This window comes from Mus caroli, unplaced genomic scaffold, assembly GCF_978045245.1.
Source record: "Mus caroli unplaced genomic scaffold, Mus_caroli_1 scaffold_4, whole genome shotgun sequence".
NCBI classification, from domain to species: domain Eukaryota; kingdom Metazoa; phylum Chordata; class Mammalia; order Rodentia; family Muridae; genus Mus; species Mus caroli.
In genome coordinates this window covers 75620200-75639011 of record NW_028227259.1, presented here as the reverse complement: position 1 = coordinate 75639011, position 18812 = coordinate 75620200, and the positions used below count along the sequence as shown (strand labels likewise).

The window sequence follows — 18812 nt, the reverse complement described above, 5'->3', positions numbered from 1 at the left end:
AGTAGAATGGTACCAGTCCATTAGTGGTGTGCTGGGGTAAAACAAAGAAGGAAGAACATTTTATCCATAACCATGTTTCTATACCATAAAGTATGTTCAGTTCACAAGAGAGTGGAATAAAAATACTGATGATATTTTCTTCTGCCCATGCGGATGCCATGTTCTGTACTTTCCAAGTATTCAATTAAACAGCTGCTTTCATTTAATCAAAATGAAACACTAAGAACTGTTTCAAATGGTAGGCTTAGCATTACTACTGTCAGTTCCTGCTGTCTCCATAAGTATTTGCAAACGTCAGATTCCACCTATTTAGCTCTCAGTGCCAAACATGTATGCCATGTTTCTTCTAGAGAATTAATCGAGGAGTTGCATCCCATCATTAAAGAAGCACTTGAAAGAAGGCCAGAGGTAAGCGTCTGCGTCGTTCTCGCCGTTAAATATTTACGTAGTACACATCCTGCTGTACCCTAAATCGTACACTAGAAGGAGAAATTAAGAAATGAAAGATTGGTGTGTTTTGTTGTTATTGTTTGTTTACTTGCTTTTGCTTTATAGACAGGGTCTCACAATGTACCCCAATGTTATTTGGAACTTAGATTATAGACGAGGCTGGCCTCAAGCACGAGACATCCATTTGCTTGTGCCTCCCAGGTGCTGCGATTAAAAGGGTGCACCACCATGCCCAGCCGTCTGGTGTTTTTTACATTCTTTTCACGTGCAGACTCTCTCCCCTGTCCAGTATAAAACATAGGACATAGAGAAACCCAGGACACAGAGCAGTTGGAAGGTCACCATAACATAAGGGAGAGCAGGACGTAGGCTCTGCACAGAGTTGGCAGGTTTCCTGAGAGTGACCCCACAGTGAGTGATTTCTGCTCTTGCAGTCTCTCCTCTCTGTGGCAGCTGCATCAGTTGCCATGGAAGCATGGACCCATTCATAGACCACTCACTCACTGTCTGTAGTCAACCGTGGATGCTTTCCAGTGAACTTTCCTCAGAAGGCTCTGGTGGTCCCAATCGACGGTCCTGCTTCTCAAATCTCACATCTGCAGAACTGAAACATTCAGAAACAGTAGGGCTTTAGGAATAGAGGGGTATGTAGACTGTAATTACATCCATTTGGTGTGGCACATGGATGTGAGCTTGTAGAATTCCGTAGGATAATGCCTTGGGCCTCCGGCTGCATTGTCAAGAAGACCTGTGCCTGAGCTGATCCTGGGAACACTTCTCCCAGTGGACAAAGGCGTCGTAGGCAGAAAAACAACATTTAACTGTATTATAAAAGAATTTGGAAATTGCTTCTTTTTCTGTACAATGATATGTTCTTTATAAGGGAAAGAAGTTATTAGGCTAGCTAGCTCAATATGAAGTATCTCATCCAAGTGGCTTGGTTTTCAGTCTGTCCTTTAGTCCAGTGGCTCCTGACTGAATGTGACATCTGAGAATTTATGCAGGGGTCTTGCTAAAACTTAACTGCTAGACCTGTCTGGGGAGAATCCCTGGAGCAGCACTTAACATCTGTTTCTGTGAAGCATCTTACATGCATCGGCTGCAGATCCCTGTAGAGAAATCTCTGCTGTGCATGTCGGGGTTGTGAGGTCCCCTGAGAAACTTAAGCAGGGAGCTTGCGAGAGCTGCTGTCCCATCAAGAGAATTTTGAAGCCACACCATTGCTCCTTCCCATCTTTGCTTCCACCCTGTAGGTTACAGGTTTGGTGTGGTGATGTCTTTGAAGGCCAGTTGCGATTTGAGAGTCTGCAGCCCACTGTCCCTTCCTATGGAGATAAACGGAAGGGTACAGTTAGAACCCCACAGATGCCTTTGAAGACTGATAAGAAGCTGTTCAGTTCAGAATGAATCTCTGTAAACCTTAGAAAGACCCCAAGGAAGATGTAAGCATAGCGAGTCAGCAAATGAGCCTGCTTCCCGGAGGGCCGGAGGGTGAACGGCCACCGGCCGGTGTGGAAGTGAAAGAGGGATGTTCACCTGCTCTGGATTAGGAAAATCACTTTGTAAATGAGCCGAGGTAGATCAGAAAACGACACAAGAGGCTGCTCTCTGCTCCTGTCTGACTCGAAATCAGCACTCCAGTGAACTGATCTCGTTGATATTTCAGCCAGTGCTTCCCTTGCCTGTTCATCCCACAATGGCGATGCTTTCCTTTGCTTTTGTTTGTACTTTCTCTTGTAAAAATTAATTGTGATGCAGGCTCAAGTAACACCTTGGGTTTTTATCTGTCAGGATTATTTTCTGTGCCCCGTTTTCTGAGTCTTAGGGATTCCACATGGCTCAGACTTACTAATTCGGTCTTCTGAAATCAGCAGGTTGACACATCACCCAAGAGTATCTGTAGGATTTCATTTCTGCCGCACATAGGAGGGATCAGCTTATAAAAGGCCATATGGTTAGGTTTGGCCCGTTAGTTTCACACCATCCACAGACCTGTCCCTTTGAGGCCAGAGCCAGCAGCATCCTAGCATCCACACGGCACAGTTTGTGTAACGACGGTGAGCCCACATCTCTCACTGGCATTCACACTGTTGACTTTCCAGGTCACATTGGCAGGTTCCTATGAGTTTACTTGAGTGTTTTCCTAATTCACATCTTTGTATATTTGGAACAGAATATGAAACGGCGCAGGCGTCGAGACATTTTACGAGTACAGCTGGTACGGATATTTGAACTGTTGGCGGATGCTGGTGTCATTAGCCACAGGTCGGTGTGGGATCCTGACTTTCAAAACCTTGGGATGATTAGAGACTGTGTTTTCTCCTTGGAATATGTGAAAATAAAAAAGCACCATTGTAACAAAAACACTCATCTAATACACATGTCAACATCTGTGAATACTATTTACCAGTTAAAGAGGCATCCAGTACATTAGCCAACAGCCAGAAATTATGTACCACCAGAAGCAGAGACAGGATTGCCTTGAGTTTGAGACTAGCCTGAGCTACAGACTGATAATGAGAATAAATAATATTAATAACAATAATATAGAAAATCTGCAATCATCACTAGATTGGTCAAAAACCAGCTCTGTTGTGCCCCTGCCTTTGATATTTGGTTGGAGCCTTGATTTCCAGGAAAAGGCAAAAGTGGTGAACTTTTCTTGATATATTTATAATTTCTTGCCCCATTTTGACAATAAGTAACCCTCTGTGGTTGAGAAGAACTCACACGTTCAAAGTCTAACTATTAGCAAGGTAGCACATTTCTCCTGACCACTGTTGTTGATCCTGCCGGGAAATTAGGAACTTTACAAATGCAGCTCATAGCTGTTTACCCACCATTCACAAGCCATAAATCCTGGAGCCATTCTTGATGGTAGGACCGAGACCCTCGAGGAAAATACCATTAGCTGTGAGCTGAGAGTGAACAGTTCCCTTCGGAGGGCAATGGTGTCACCTGACCTCTGAGGCAAAAGTAATGGCTCTGACCTTGTGCCCCAAAGGAATCTGGAGAGAAGTCTTGTTGGAAGGAGCAGGTGGGGAGTTTAACAAGCGGAGTAACTGCGTGTGCAGGCATTTGTCCTGAGCGTTTCTGAACATGCCTAGCCCCCTTCTGGTCCAGCGTCAGAAGCTTGTGACAGGCTCTCAGAATAGAGGCTCTGTGGAAGAGAGCTTTAAAGGCATAGATTCGATTTTCTTTCATGTCGAATGGATGGCAAAGGAGAACATATGATTAAAGGCTGTCCAGTTGAAATTATGAGAAATAAACTTGAGATTTGTGGACTTGATGACAAAGAAAGACTGTGTATGGCTCGAGCCTCTCGTGGCCCCTGTAATGTGGCAGTAGAGGACAGAGCCTCTTTGAATGCCTCTGGTTTGGTTAACTAACCAAACATCGGTATATTCAAAATGAATTGCAGAAGCTATGCCCATATCTGAGCCGGTGATTGTTTTAGAAAAGAGCTACTTTGATTCTTCTTCTTTTCCCAAAGAAAAAAATCAATGAAAGGTTGTCACTGCTGTGGATAATGTCCTCCATCCCACAGGATTAGGGAGGGGGGACATTTTGAATGCCAGGAAGACAGGGACCTTATGTACGTGATGTGCACAGACGCCACTCAGTAGATATTTAAGAGGATAGATGTTCTTGTCTGGTGTAGGTTGCAGTTCAGTACTTGGTCATGATTTGAAAGTAAGCAATATTGTTTCACAGAAGTCAGAATCTGGGTCAGCCGTTATTCTTACAGATGGATATTTTTCAATATAACCTTTCAAACATCTCACCATTGTTTTTTGTATGACTAGGATTTTTTTAATGATACAACTAGTAAAAAAAAATTATTTTTACCTTAAAAATACTATGTAGAAGTAAGTACTCTCTCAATATAATGAGAGTTGACCTTGATAAATAGAAATGAAGTGCCCTTTGATTTATATAGCAGGCACTTACTATCCATTGGGTCATTTGAATGTGGGCTCTCATTGAAACATCCTGTCATAGGCCTGGATATATAGCCAGGAGTTGATGGGACAAGACAGGAGTCTGGACTTCTGACTCTGAGTAGCTCATGATGCTGGGGTATACATCTCTTGCCTCATTTGGAATCCCAGAGCGGGCTTAGGGCAGCTTCAGGAGTCTAAAGTAGTCTGAGATCTAGCGCTGTGCCCTTGAGTTCCCTTTAATGACACCTGTCATCTCAGAAGGCCAGGGATACGCACCTGGCCGGGTAAAGGTGTGTTAGGAGGAGCATCGGCGACAGGAGACTTACTGGGACTGGTCTTCCTTTCTACGCTGACACATTCCCCACCCCCTGCAACCCCCTCCGGCCTCCCACCTTCTTCCCACAAAGCTGTCCATGTGAATGGAGAGGCAATAATATTTAGTTTTTGTAAAAGTTAGGTACGAAATTGGATGATATAAATTGCAGTTGCAGTTCCGTGAAGAAATACCACCTACTGTTTAGACATAAGGAAGCCAAAAATCACGTTCCTTTGATTGATGGTTCTGTCTTTAAAGTGTCCTTCTGCCACAAGCATACCAGGTTTGCCGCGTGTCCTTCTGACGGCGGTCCTTTCATTTGGAACTGAGAATCACACCTTCTCTCTGTTTTCTTCCCTCTTCTCAGTGCAAGCGGCGGCCTTGATAGCGAAACTCACTTCCTCAACAACACCCTCCTGGAGTACGTGGACTTAACGCGACAACTTCTGGAAGCAGAAAACGAGAAGGACTCCGACACCCTGAAGGATATCCGATGCCATTTCAGTGCCTTAGTGGCGAATATCATTCAGAATGTTCCGGGTAGGGTCTTCCGTTTCTCAGAGCCTTCTGGAATGTGAAGAGGCAGCCTGTGCTCCCCCACCCCCACCCCCAAACCCCCCTTTGAGGTTTTGCGTTTTAAGGAAGTAACTTTTAGGCTGGAGACAATGGTTCAGTGGGGAAAGGCACTTCCTGTCCAGACCGATGACCTGAGTCTCGTCCCGGGACCCACACTGGTTTGCAAGTCACCTGTGACCACCACACCAGCTCTGAGGCATGTTCACACATGTGTGCACATACGCACGCGCACGCACATAAATAAATGTGATCTTTTTAAAAGCTTCTACCTTGTGAGCACACTAGGAAACTATGTCAACACACTGTTGATAGTAAGTGACTTCTTTTTCAACCTCAAAATTAGAGTCCGTAACTAGAAATCACAAAGTGATCAGCTCCTTAGACAAGTTTGTGGCAGAGACAGTAAGCCAGGGGTGCAACGCTCGAAGTGGTAACTGAGAGTGAAGCCATGCCTGCAGACTGAAGGAGGAGTACAAATGATGGGTATAAATGAAAGCGAGTGGTCAGCGCTGCCGAGGGTGGGGTGGGGTGGGGTGGGGATGGGGTGTCCATTTAACAGATGTACGCCTGTTTTTGAGCAGGCGCTGAGAATTGTGCTGTGAAGATTGAGCTATACAACTGTGCTTTTACGTGTCATGAATTCTGCCCAGACTGTGTTTTAAAATGATTGCTCTAAGCCTTACATATGCAGGATAAGTTTCTCTTCTCTCTCCAGATATGGCTATTTTGTTATTTTAAGTAAACGCATACTAACCTTTGGCTCTCAGACACATGGGTTGCATTTTTAGCAGGGTCCTTTAAGTACGTAATTAGGCTTGTTAATTTTAAACATAGGAGCCTGACTTTGTTCTTTGAAAGGAAAATAATATTACTTGAGGTCAAGAACATATTTTTCCTCTGTGTTTTCTGTGTAGGAAATGGCAGGTGTAAAGATGGATTTAGTGTTGTTGCTGCACACTTTTCCCACAGTCTCCACTATCTTGATTTATTGAGATATTATTGAATCTCTTAACACATATTAATACAGGGGATAGAGAGAGGAAGTGTCCTGCCTGGCTAGTTTTATGTCAACTTGACACAGGCTAGAGCCATCTGAGAAGGAGTGAACCTCAACTGAGAAAATACCTCTGTCTGAGAACTATACAAAGACTCAACAAAACCAGGAGCTGGTTCTTTAAGAAAATCAGCTAGATAGATAAACCGTTAGCCAGACTAACCAGAGGGCATAGAGACAGTATCGAAATTAACAACAGAAACTGAGAGGAAATTTAATATATATATATATATATATATATATCAGATCCCACTAAAAAAGCCTGTACTCAATAAAACTGGAAAATCTAGATGAAATGGATGATTTTCTAGACAGCTACCAGGTACCAAAGTTAAATCAGGATCAGATAAACCATCTAAACCAGTCCCATAACCCCTAAGGAAATAGAAGCAGTCATGTAGAACATTTTCTTAATTAGTGTTTGATGGAGGAAGGGCTAGCCCATTGTAGGTGCTCCTGTCCCTGAGCTGCTGGCACTGGTAAGCTGTTATGTGGAAATGTGTACAGCAGATAGCCTTTCCTCCCCAACTTGCTTTTGGTGGTGGTGTTTCATTGCAGCAACAGTAACACTAACTAAGGCAGTAGGATAGAGCTTAAAAGGCAGAGTTCCCCTTCTCTGGTGGGTTCCAAACTGAACCGTTTCCCAGTGCCCCGCAGACTTCTGGCACCATCGAGGGGCACAAAGACAGCAGTCTGCATATATACACATGACCTGGAGTAGATCTGCTCCTCTTTGCTCTCATGTCAAAATGTATGTGTGGTAACTTTTACAAAAGCAACTCTTTTTACTGGGGGAAAAAAATACAAATTTTGAAACAGCACTTTACTAGTCAAAAGCCCTTGTTTGCCGGGCAGTAGTAGCACATGCTACTTGGGAGGCAGAGGCAGAGGCAGGAGGATTTCTGAGTTCGAGGCCAGCCTGGTCTACAAACTGAATTCCCGGACAGCCAGGGCTACACAGAGAAACCCTGTTTTGGGGAAGGGGGGGAAGCCCTTGTTTAGCAATGAATCCATCCCTGTTGGTAATACCTTCATGCACAGCCAGGAAGAGGCCGGTCCTGACTCAAGCTCCCAGGCAGACTCCTTACGGTGTCCTGCCATTAGGCTTTAGGTATATTCAGAAGCAGCTTCCTCTCTCTATCCCGTGTAGCTGACAAGTCGGCATGCACACCAGAACGAAAGGAACCGGAAGTAACTCTTGTCTACCTGTGCTCACATTTCCAGTGCACCAGAGGAGAAGCATCTTTCCCCAGCAGAGCCTGCGTCACAGCCTGTTCATGCTGTTCAGCCACTGGGCGGGCCCCTTTAGCATCATGTTCACGCCCCTGGACAGATACAGTGACAGGAATATGCAGATCAACAGACACCAGTACTGTGCGTTAAAGGTATCTATCGGCTTAGATTCCCCCATGTCCTTCTTACCACACTAAGAGTGCTTTCTGTCTCTCGCCATGTGATACCGTGCACAGAAAAGGATTTTTTCCAAGCACCGAGGGTTAGGGTGTACGTTTGTCTGCCACACAGGTAGCCTTGTTTAGGGACCGAAAATACAATGCAAAGGAGTTCCAAAAATCTCTAAGGCTTTTATTGTTGTATTCCTAAAGAATTAAGGATCCCCACTAAGAAATGTGTTTTGTTCATAATTAAGCTTTCTTTCTGTCTTGTCTTTAAAGTGCATAGTTAATTGAATGTGATGATAAACTGCTTCACTTTAAAAGTTACTGCTAGGCTAGAGGTATAGCTTACTGACAGAATGCTTGCCTGGCATGTATAAGCCCTAGGCTTTATACCCAAAACCACACACACAAAAAAAAGACTATCATTATATTACATGTCTATATAATAGTATATATCTATATACTGTTGCATACACTTCTATTTCACATACTATATTTCCATATTATGGCAAGATACACATGAGTGAAAATGCCCTGCCTCTTCTCATTAAGCAGAGACCTTTGACCTCTTAAGTGTTTTAAATGTAATTCTGATATTATCATTTGAAGGCTATGTCTGCTGTACTGTGTTGTGGCCCTGTTGCAGATAATGTGGGACTGTCATCAGATGGCTATTTGTACAAATGGCTGGATAACATTTTGGACTCTCTGGATAAAAAGGTAATTTTTAACCATACCTTCGATGTGTTATGATAAATTACCATTGCATTGTTTGCAGTTGTCGACCTCTGAAATAAGTCTTCCTTAAAATAGGATAGAATTTTGTGTATTAAAATCATAAGGGCGGCGGAGACGGCTCAGTGATTAAAGTACTTGTCAGGCAAGCTTAAGGGCCTGACTTCAGATCCCTAGCACCCAGGCAGATGCCAAGTTGATGTGTCGGCCTACTTAGAATCCCAGAAAACATCTGGGCTTGCGGGAGCGAGCCAACTAGCTACCGGTGAGCTCTAGGCACAGTTGCGAGACCCTGCCTCGTGAATAAGCATACACACAACCACAGGCTCCTCTCCCTGTGCCCGAGGTCCCAAGCGATGACTTGGAAGCATATTTATTAACAGTGCTTCTGGCCTTGAACTTGGGCTCATCCCCATAGCTTGTAACTTAGTTAACCCATTTAAACTAGTCTTTGTCTGCCACATGACACGGCTGGCTAGTTACCTGCTGGCCGGCTCACACCTGAGACTGCCTCTGAGCCCAGGTGGCAAACCTTCCCGCACCTGACCGTTTCCCAGAGTTCCAGTCGCTCTACCGGAACTGCCAACTCCCATCTTCCTGCCTTTTGCTAATAGGCCACCAGATTTTTATTGGAAATGCTTCCCCTTAGTGAGATCCGCCCTACACATATGATATGAAATAAACTAGGATGTATCATCTGTAAGAAAGTTGCAATTCTTATTACTCGGGTGAATGATTTCAGTTACCCTTACACAGTGCGGGATTAATATGGTGCCGTATGTATTTTGTAATAGGAGTTAGTCTAAATAACTATTAAAATAGAGTGTGCTGTGTGCCCTTTGCTGGGTTGTTTTGCCGTCTTTTGAGTTCATTGTTCTCATAATCTTCCCTGCCCACCCTCCCGCTGCTCCCATGCCCTTGCTGTTAGGCAGTGTACACAGCAGCTTCCCAATATAAAGTGAGGCTTATCTTCTCCCACAATGGAATTGTTGCAAATACAAATAAGACTGGATAAGAGTCATTGAAGAGGGCACCGTCCATTTCTCTGAGAGCACATAAGTACTGCTCACGTTCATCAGCTGCCTTTGGGCTCTCTCTGTTGGAAGAGAGAAACTCAAAAAGGCTTGCAGAGGGAAAAAAAAAAAAGACATGCACCTTCAACCCCACCCCTACCCTCACCCACCCCCACCCTTGTTGTGAGCAGACTGGGAATCAGCTGAACAAAGGGAGATTGGATTTCGTGATGGTATGCCAGTGAATATATGCTGTATCAGACGCCTGCCGTGCCCTCTGACTCCCTCCCCGGCGCTCTCGCCATCCCCCAGGTTCACCAGTTGGGCTGTGAAGCAGTCACGTTGCTGCTGGAGCTGAACCCTGATCAGAGCAGCCTGATGTACTGGGCCGTGGACCGATGCTACACCGGCTCCCGGAGAGTAGCAGCCGGCTGCTTCAAAGCCATTGCCAACGTGTTCCAGAACAGGTATCCATCCAGTCCTCACTCGCGGCTGCTTGGAGTCCGCCTGCAGTTGTTTGGGTGTCTGTTTTCAAGAAACAGTCTCTCCGAAATATTAAGAACCCTGTCTCTTTCTTACCTTGAACGCTAATGACGTATGGCCGGTAATGAATAATGGTTTCCCTGTAGTCTTAGAAGATGCTCCCAGCCTTGCCCTTTGTCTGCCTTTCCTAACGTGTGATGTTTGTCCTCAGGGATTATCAGTGTGACACCGTGATGCTCCTAAACCTGATACTGTTTAAAGCAGCTGACTCTTCTAGAAGTATCTATGAAGTTGCTATGCAACTCTTGCAGGTTCGTGTATAAACGATAAAATCCAACTTTACTTGGGGTTTGATGAAATGATACTTTTACCGTTAAAGCATAGATAGGAGTGTTGGTAGTAGAGTGCCAAGTTCTGATGAAATACAAGCCAAAGACAATATAGCTATATAAATCTTTACATAACTCAAACTGTCCAGAACTGCCCTCTACAGGATTACATTAGTTCATGTGAGTATGTTTTGATATCTACAAGGATTCACTAATTAGGGCTGATGTATGGGAGAGATTATTTGTCTTTGACAGATGAGAATGGAGTGGCTTGGAATTTTTTTGTTTTGAGTTAATTATTCTCATAATCTCATATTAACTCCTTATGATGTCCCTACAATTTTTCTTAGATTATCATTATTATCCAGTGTTTAACTAATTGATAATAAGGCAAGAAACATTGGTTTTTTGGTTTTTTTTTTAAATGAGGCCTTAAAGTGGGATTGGAGAGAGTGCTGCTGTTTCTAAGGGCTCCAGAGCAGTACACATGCAGCAAGAACAACCTAAGAATTACACACAACTTTGCCCTCCTTTGCAATGAAGGAGAAAGTTAGCAGGCACTCGTGCTTCATGTACCGAAAGTCAAGGGCAGTTAGAGTTTATAGTGTGTCTAGTGACTAGCCGAGAGCTGTTTCGATGGGCTTTTTCCCATTTGCATACATTTTGTGCAATTATATTTTTAGCTGGGAAAGTGAGTATCAGTCTTTTTCCAAGTCATTGCACAGTAAGTTGCTAAACCTCTATCAAGACTGTACCATGAACTTACATCGCTGGTGTTAGATACACAAAATGCAAATCCTTCCAAGCGGGAGTCATCTTCTGCAGACATTTCAAGCACTAGAAATTAACATAGTAATATAATTAATGACGATATGGATTTTAAACTGGAATACTGTATAGGAGAGTTTATTGGTTTTTTAAATTACAGCTGAACCTTAGAGAATCAAAAAGATAATAACAGTAACTGAAGTTGACGAAATTGCTTTCCTGTAGATCCTGGAGCCGAAGATGTTTCGCTATGCTCACAAACTGGAGGTTCAGAGAACGGATGGAGTCCTCAGTCAGCTGTCCCCGCTGCCACATCTCTATTCTGTGTCTTATTACCAGTTGTCTGAGGAGCTAGCCCGGGCGTATCCAGAGCTCACTCTCGCCATTTTCTCAGGTTGCCCAGTGACATGCTCTCTGTTTCTTTTGAAATAAGCTCTAGCCTTTGTGTGTGTGTGTGTGTGTCTGTGTGTGTGTATACAAATGTGTGCTTGAATGTTACATGCATAGGGAGGCCTTAGGTTAATATCGAGTCTCCTCAGTCACTCTCTACCATGTTTGTTTGATAGGATTTCACTGGACAGGGCGGCCCCTTGTCGCTACCTCCTCAGCTTCAGGACTACTTTGGCCAGCTCCTTACTTTTGTTTAGGATCCACAGTAGTAGCATCCTAATGTTTGCATGGCAGGCATTTTACTGACCGAGCTTCCTTCTGGCTCTAAAAGACGATGTTTAGAAAATTCAAAGCATCTGAAGTGTGAGGTTGTATCAAAAACGTGTCTGACAGACACATTTTTAAATCTGGCTATTTAAATCTTCTGATGGTATGGTCTTGCTTTTGAGAAGAAAGACAAAAGGACATCATGTACAACTTAGGGGTTTTGGTTTTGTTTGGGTCTTGTTTTAAACAAAGTCAACCTCAAATGTCAGCTCACTGGCTCCTCCGTCACAGCCAGCCTGGCACCGCCCCACAGTGTCTTCCTTGGGTATCTAGTCACACACACCACCCACCCTCAAATCCACCGTGCACTGGTTCTGTTCTCAGCCCTCTCCGCAGGAGGCCTTTACCTCTGTGAGTGTCAGGTTTCTTTCAGAAACTCAGCGGACCCCTTCTGACTCTAGCTGCTCTGTGACCTCTAGTCTCCAGGCCGCTGGATGTTCACAGCTGCGGATGTTAGCTGTCCTCGGTAGCTTTCCATTCTAGTCTCTCTTGGTTTCCGGGCCCTTACTATTTCCTAGATTTCCCCCTCCCTCCATGAATTATATCTTTTCTGTCAACGCTCGCCCTCTCTTCATGTTAATGTTCTAACACTTCAACCTGGGGTGACTCTGTCTCCCTGAAGGAGCCAAGCCCGGACATGGCCTACACACTTGAGTTAAGATCTCTTCATTCAATTCCTTTCAGTGTTTGCTTTTCATGCCAAAACTGTTAACAGTTTGTATGTGAACCACACAGGGGCTCCATGCGGACTGTTTGTCTTTGTCTTGAGACCTTTTTCTTTTTCTTTTTTTTTTTTTTTTTTTTTTTTTTCTTTTTTGGTTTTTTGAGACAGGGTTTCTCTGTATAGCCCTGGCTGTCCTGGAACTCACTTTGTAGACCAGGCTGGCCTCGAACTCAGAAATCCGCCTGCTTCTGCCTCCCAAGTGCTGGAATTAAAGGCATGCGCCACCACTGCCCGGCTTAAGACTTTATTCTTACTGTCCTTTTGCTCGTTTCAGAGGTGCAGTTCAGTAGTGCTAAATGTAAAATAGATCTCTCTCCCTTTGATCTTGCAGAATTGAGACCAGCCCTTAAATAGCATTCCCCCTTTTTCCTGCCCTTTGTCCCCTCTACCTTCTGTTTTATGAATTTGACTGCTGTGGATAAGTGGAATCGTATGGTATTCTATGTATGTGGCTAGGTTATTTCGCTCAGCACAGCATCTTCTGAATTCCTCCGGGTAGCGTGCTTTTCTGGCTGTGTGGTATTCTAGAGTCTGTGCGTCACAGTTGGTTGTCCGGTTCTTTCCTCTGTCAGCCATTTCAGTCGCTTCTACGTTGTTATGAATACGGGTGTGCAAGTGTTGCTTTGAGTCTCTGTTTTGAATTGTTTTAGATATACGCTCAACAGCTGGATCAGTCTGATGGTAGAGTGATTCTCTAACTTTCTGAGGAGCCACCATGCTGATTTCCATACAAGTATTCAGCATCTTATAATCTTGCCGAGAGCCTGGAGACATTTATTCAACTGCCAACTGCATTTTGGATTTAAAAAAATAAAACAAACAAAAAAACTAAGCATGGCTGGTTGGGATGGCACACATCTGTACACATCTGCATATATCTGCAGTCCCAGTACTTGGGAAAGTGAAGTACAAGGCCAGCCTGGGCAACGTAGAGAGTAACTGTGTGAGAAGAGAAAAGAGATGCTTTGTGTTAGCTGGGAAGTGATTGGCATATGTCTTCCTGTTGGCCCAGAAGCACGTGAGATGATGTTGGGTCTCCCCTTTGATATTCCTTGAACCAGAGATCAGCCAGCGGATCCAGACGGCACACCCCGCGGGGCGGCAGGCCATGCTTCATTACCTACTGCCCTGGATGAACAACATCGAGCTGGTCGACCTCAAACCTCTGCCTTCAGGGAGGCGGCAGGACGAAGATGAAGATGACTCCCTGAAAGACCGAGAGCTCATGGTGACCAGCAGGCGCTGGCTGAGAGGAGAAGGCTGGGGCTCCCCACAGGCCACCGCCATGGTGTTGAACAATCTCATGTACATGACAGCGAAGGTAACGGGGTCTGTGTTCATCATGACTGCACAGTTTGGGGGTTGGGAGGAGGAACCACGGTTAGAAACTGATGCTGAGACCGTCCTGGGACAGACAGACAAAACCTACAGTATAAACTCCATTCTTCCATTAATTCAAGCCAGAGATAAGCAGGCGTCCCTGAAGTGTCTCTCTTATGTGCTGTTTTCAGTACGGCGATGAGCTGGCCTGGTCGGAGGTGGAGAATGTGTGGACCACCCTTGCAGACGGCTGGCCAAAGAACCTGAAAATTATTTTGCACTTTCTGATCAGCATCTGCGGGGTGAATAGCGAACCAAGCCTCTTGCCTTACGTATGTATTCAAGTCCATTTCTTCCCCTTGAAAGTTACACATTTACTGAATTACCTGTCAGGGTATGGATTGATTGCCCCACAGAGGCAAATGAGAATGGGGTGAGGACAGCCAGGATCTTAGTGTGGACTTAGCCATTGACCCATTCTGTCACTGCCACTGCGTGCTGTCCCAGGCCAGGCACTCAGTAAACACAGGCATTTCACTTCACGGATAACACAGGATTTATTCTCTGAAATGTCACCTAGAGTGATCAGCAACTTAATGTGTGCAGCTGTGATGAGGGCTGCAAAGGAAAGCTATGCTGAGAATAATTATCTGAGAAACCCCCAGATAAAGGCTGGGGTTTGAGAGGGGAGTGATGGTCATGTAGAATCTACCAATTGAGGTTTGCCCAGGCTGTAGCCAGCAGTTTGATAAGAGCTCAGGGCCTGTGTCTTCAGAAAGGGAGGGGAAGTCTGGGGGATGGAAAAGGAAGAGACATTAAATCCATTTGGTTAATTAAAGTAAAGCCATTTACTCCAATTGAAACTGGAGAAGATGACTCATGGGTTAAGAGCACTGTTTGCTCTTCGAAAGGACCTGGGTTCAGTTTCCAGCATGCACATGGTGGCTCACGACTGTCTACAACTCCATTTCCAGGGAATGCCATGCGCTCTTCTTGCCTCTTCAGCACCAGCCACACACACAGTACACAGGCATGCTTGTAGGCAACATAACCCATACATGTGAAGTGAAAAATAAAATTGCCAGGCGTGGTGGCGCACACCTTTAATCCCAGCACTCGGGAGGCAGAGGCAGGTGGATTTCTGAGTTCGAGGCCAGCCTGGTCTACAAAGTGAGTTCCAGGACAGCCAGGGCTATACAGAGAAACCCTGTCTCAAAAAAAAAAAAAAAAAAGAATTGATACGAAAAAAAAATTATCCATCCACATTAACAGAACAGTAGCAGCCATAAGGGCCAAAGTGAGTATCCAGATGTGCACACAGCGTGTGCAGCTCCCCAAAGCATGCCCCACAGAAAGCCAGACCTTCAGGAGGCTGTCATGGAAGTTCTGACAGACCCTCCCACAAACAGACTGTGGTGCGGCATAGGTGACATAAGTAATGGATGGACAGACATTTCGCATGATCTGGTCCAGGAGGTGGAGCCACTCTGGCTACTGCACAGCCATTGTTAGACTCAGTGGTGGGGGTTGGGGTTGAGAGCAAAAGAGAGACGTTTGGGATGAGGGCTGGATGAGAGATGGATAGCGATCAGAGGACACCTCTACCCTCTTGGCAGCCCAAAGCTTTCTCCATTAACCAAGAAACCAGGAAAGCTGCCCTCCCCCTTCCCTGCCCTACTCTTCTACAAAGACCTTAACTTTGATTTAAAAAAAACAAACAAACAAAAACCAAATCTGTCTCCATGGGAACTGGAGAGATGGTTCAGCAACTAAGAGCACTGGTTCACTGAGCCAAGGACCAGGTTCAGTTCCCAGCCCCTACATGTAGTACACAACCAACTGTAACTCCAATTCCAAGGGACCCCGATGCGCTCGCTCTCCGGCCTTCTCCCGGTGGTGCAGTGCATGAATGTGATGCACCTAAGTCAACCAAAGCATGCACAGACCCAAAACAACCAAACATTTAAAACGTCCGCCTCTCCAGAAGAAGCCATGAGATCACAGGCTTCCTCCTTTTCTCCTGTGCAGGTGAAGAAAGTCATCGTCTACCTGGGTCGAGACAAAACCATGCAGCTGCTGGAAGAGCTGGTGAGCGAGCTGCAGCTCACGGACCCCGTCAGTTCCGGGGTCACGCACATGGATAACCCGCCCTACTACCGCATCACTTCCAGCTGTAAAATCCCTTCCGTCACCTCAGGTGAGCCCCGCCCACTGCTTCCGGGGAAAGCGAGGCTCCGCCCACATGCTCTTATCCACAGGGGTTCTTGTCCTTAAATCCTATTACCAATGAAGCAAAATCGAACAGTGGGCACGTGTGGCGATTGATCTGAAATTTGGTAAATCTTCTGTAAGTGTACTATTACAGAGAAGAATGGTGGTTTTGTACTTTTTCAGGAATGGAGTATAATTTCCTAAACAGTGATTTTTTATTATTATTATTATTCTGTTCTTTGTTTTGTTGGATGTGTTTTTAATGAATAGAGTCATCTTGTCTAATTTAGAAAAATGCTAACTTGCTGGAATTACCCGTGTTACCCCATGCCATAGTTATTTAGATCTGTATTGTGCGTTGTAGACAGTCAAGTGAATGCAAATACTATTGGGTATGAATAGACATAGTCTGATGTTTTGATAAAGTATGGGAAGATGCTATGATTTTGTGAGTGTGTAGTATGGAGTCATGGAGGCAAGCTAGCAACATGCCTTCAGGTGATCTGAGTTGAAGCAGTTGCTCTCTGTGTGGACAGCTCCCAGTGATGAATAACGATGTGCCAGCATAGCTAGGCCAGTGCGTCTGTGATGCCACAACCCTTTAATATAGTGCCCCGTGTGGTAACAAATTATTTTTGTTGCTGCTTCATAGCTGTAATTTTGCTACTCTTAGGAATCCTGTGGTAAATAGCTGGTAGGCAACCCTGTTGGGGGTCGCACTGCACAGGGTGAGAGACACTGGTCTAGACTGTTGTTAGTAGATTTGATTCTGTAGTATTTGATCTCCCACGGTCTCCCGGCGTAGATTACATGTTCTCATTATGTCAATACCAACTGCATCGTTGGAAAGATTCATTTTTGTCTTTTATAATTTTGTTTTTCTTGGTATTTTCTTCTGGCTTTTACCTTGTGGTCCGACTTCCCACCGAAACTCTCTCTTCTCGGTCTAGCTCTCTCACATGTGCAAACAAGTGCTAGATCCCAGAATGCTTGCTGGTTTCTTTTTTTTTTTAACATCCCACTAGTCATGTTTCAGGGTTGAACTTTGTTTGCCGATAACTTATGAAGTCCCCATGCCCTTTCTGCGGCTGTGGGTTCCAGCTTTGTGCTAAGACTGCCTTATGAGCTTGGTTCTTTAGAGCCTTTTAGAAGAGTGTAGCGACCAGTGTTAGTAAGCTCTGTGAGCATAGAAGAGTGCTGTCAGCGTCCTTTGTTGGGTGACAGTCTCCTTGATGTCTGACTCAGTGTGTGAAGCCTTTTCTCTTGGATGGATCAGACCTCCCAGAAAGAGTTCTGTTGACAAGCTCTCGAGATAAAGAATATGTACATCCATGGGTTGCCTGTATTCACACATAGTCTCCTAGAGCCTAATAGACCAGTGGCTACGAAGGCCACAGGGCAGGGCTGCCCTTCTAAAACTTCCTACAAGCATTCTCATTTCTCCTCACTGTCATCCAGAAAGTGTTCCTTCCTCAGCCCTGCTTGGTGTGTCCCAGGCAAGAAGTGTTTCCATATACTCTCAGGAGGATGGAGAGGTGTTTCCATATACTCTCAGGGGGATGGAGAGGTGTTTCCACATACTCTCAGGGGGATGGAGAGGTGTTTCCATATACTCTCAGGAGGATGGAGAGGTGTTTCCATATACTCTCAGGAGGATGGAGAGGTGTTTCCATATACTCTCAGGAGGATGGAGAGGTGTTTCCATATACTCTCAGGAGGATGGAGAGGTGTTTCCATATACTCTCAGGAGGATGGAGAGGTGTTTCCATATACTCTCAGGGGGATGGAGAGGTGTTTCCATATACTCTCAGGAGGATGGAGAGGTGTTTCCATATACTCTCAGGGGGATGGAGAGGTGTTTCCATATACTCTCAGGGGGATGGAGAGGTGTTTCCATATACTCTCAGGAGGATGGAGAGGTGTTTCCATATACTCTCAGGGGGATGGAGAGGTGTTTCCATATACTCTCAGGAGGATGGAGAGGTGTTTCCATATACTCTCAGGAGGATGGAGAGGTGTTTCCATATACTCTCAGGAGGATGGAGAGGTGTTTCCATATACTCTCAGGGGGATGGAGAGGTGTTTCCATATACTCTCAGGGGGATGGAGAGGTGTTTCCATATACTCTCAGGGGGATGGAGAGGTGTTTCCATATACTCTCAGGGGGATGGAGAGGTGTTTCCATATACTCTCAGGGGGATGGAGAGGTGTTTCCATATACTCTCAGGAGGATGGAGAGGTGTTTCCATATACTCTCAGGAGGATGGAGAGGTGTTTCCATATACTCTCAGGGGGATGGAGAGGTGTTTCCATATACTCTCAGGGGGCTGGAGAAGTGTTTCCATATACTCCAGGGGAATGGTGGGAAGAGACAGCCACCAGCTGCAAATGCGCTGGAGTTCCGTTTTGAAGAATGACTACTTTTAAAATAGATTTCTCAGACAGTTCTTTTGTTAGCACTGTTTCAACAGCGGTATGGAAGACTCTTTCACTTCTCCCATTACCTGTCTTCATAACAGTTAGTTCTTACCCATTTATTTGCTTTTTTGTATTGCATCTCTTGATTGATTGCACAGTAGGGGGACATGCATGCCATCTGTGCATGTGGAGGTCAGAGGACAGCTTATGGGAATTAGTTCTCTCTTTCCACTCTGTGGGTCTCTGGAGTCAAACTCAGGTCGTCAGGCTTGGTAGCAAGTGTTTTTACCCACCTTTCTGTATCCGCCATGTCTTAGTTAACTCTTATAAGGGACAGTTTTTAATTGGGGCTGACTT

The 18812-nt window shown here is 45.0% G+C and overlaps 1 protein-coding gene across 12 annotated transcripts in view; it reads left to right on the top strand.

Moving 5' to 3' along the window:
- Positions 1 to 18812, top strand: part of Fryl (FRY like transcription coactivator) — a 233378-nt gene that overhangs the window by 161524 nt on the left and 53042 nt on the right. For all 12 annotated transcript variants that reach the window (XM_029477617.2, XM_029477615.2, XM_085836757.1 and 9 more), the window contains 11 exons: positions 351 to 408; positions 2624 to 2715; positions 5078 to 5250; positions 7565 to 7725; positions 8347 to 8457; positions 9798 to 9952; positions 10180 to 10279; positions 11291 to 11459; positions 13568 to 13827; positions 14018 to 14158; positions 15855 to 16023. In XM_029477617.2, coding sequence (XP_029333477.1) covers positions 351 to 408; positions 2624 to 2715; positions 5078 to 5250; positions 7565 to 7725; positions 8347 to 8457; positions 9798 to 9952; positions 10180 to 10279; positions 11291 to 11459; positions 13568 to 13827; positions 14018 to 14158; positions 15855 to 16023 — 1589 coding nt within the window. The remainder of the gene's footprint in view (positions 1 to 350; positions 409 to 2623; positions 2716 to 5077; positions 5251 to 7564; positions 7726 to 8346; positions 8458 to 9797; positions 9953 to 10179; positions 10280 to 11290; positions 11460 to 13567; positions 13828 to 14017; positions 14159 to 15854; positions 16024 to 18812) is intronic.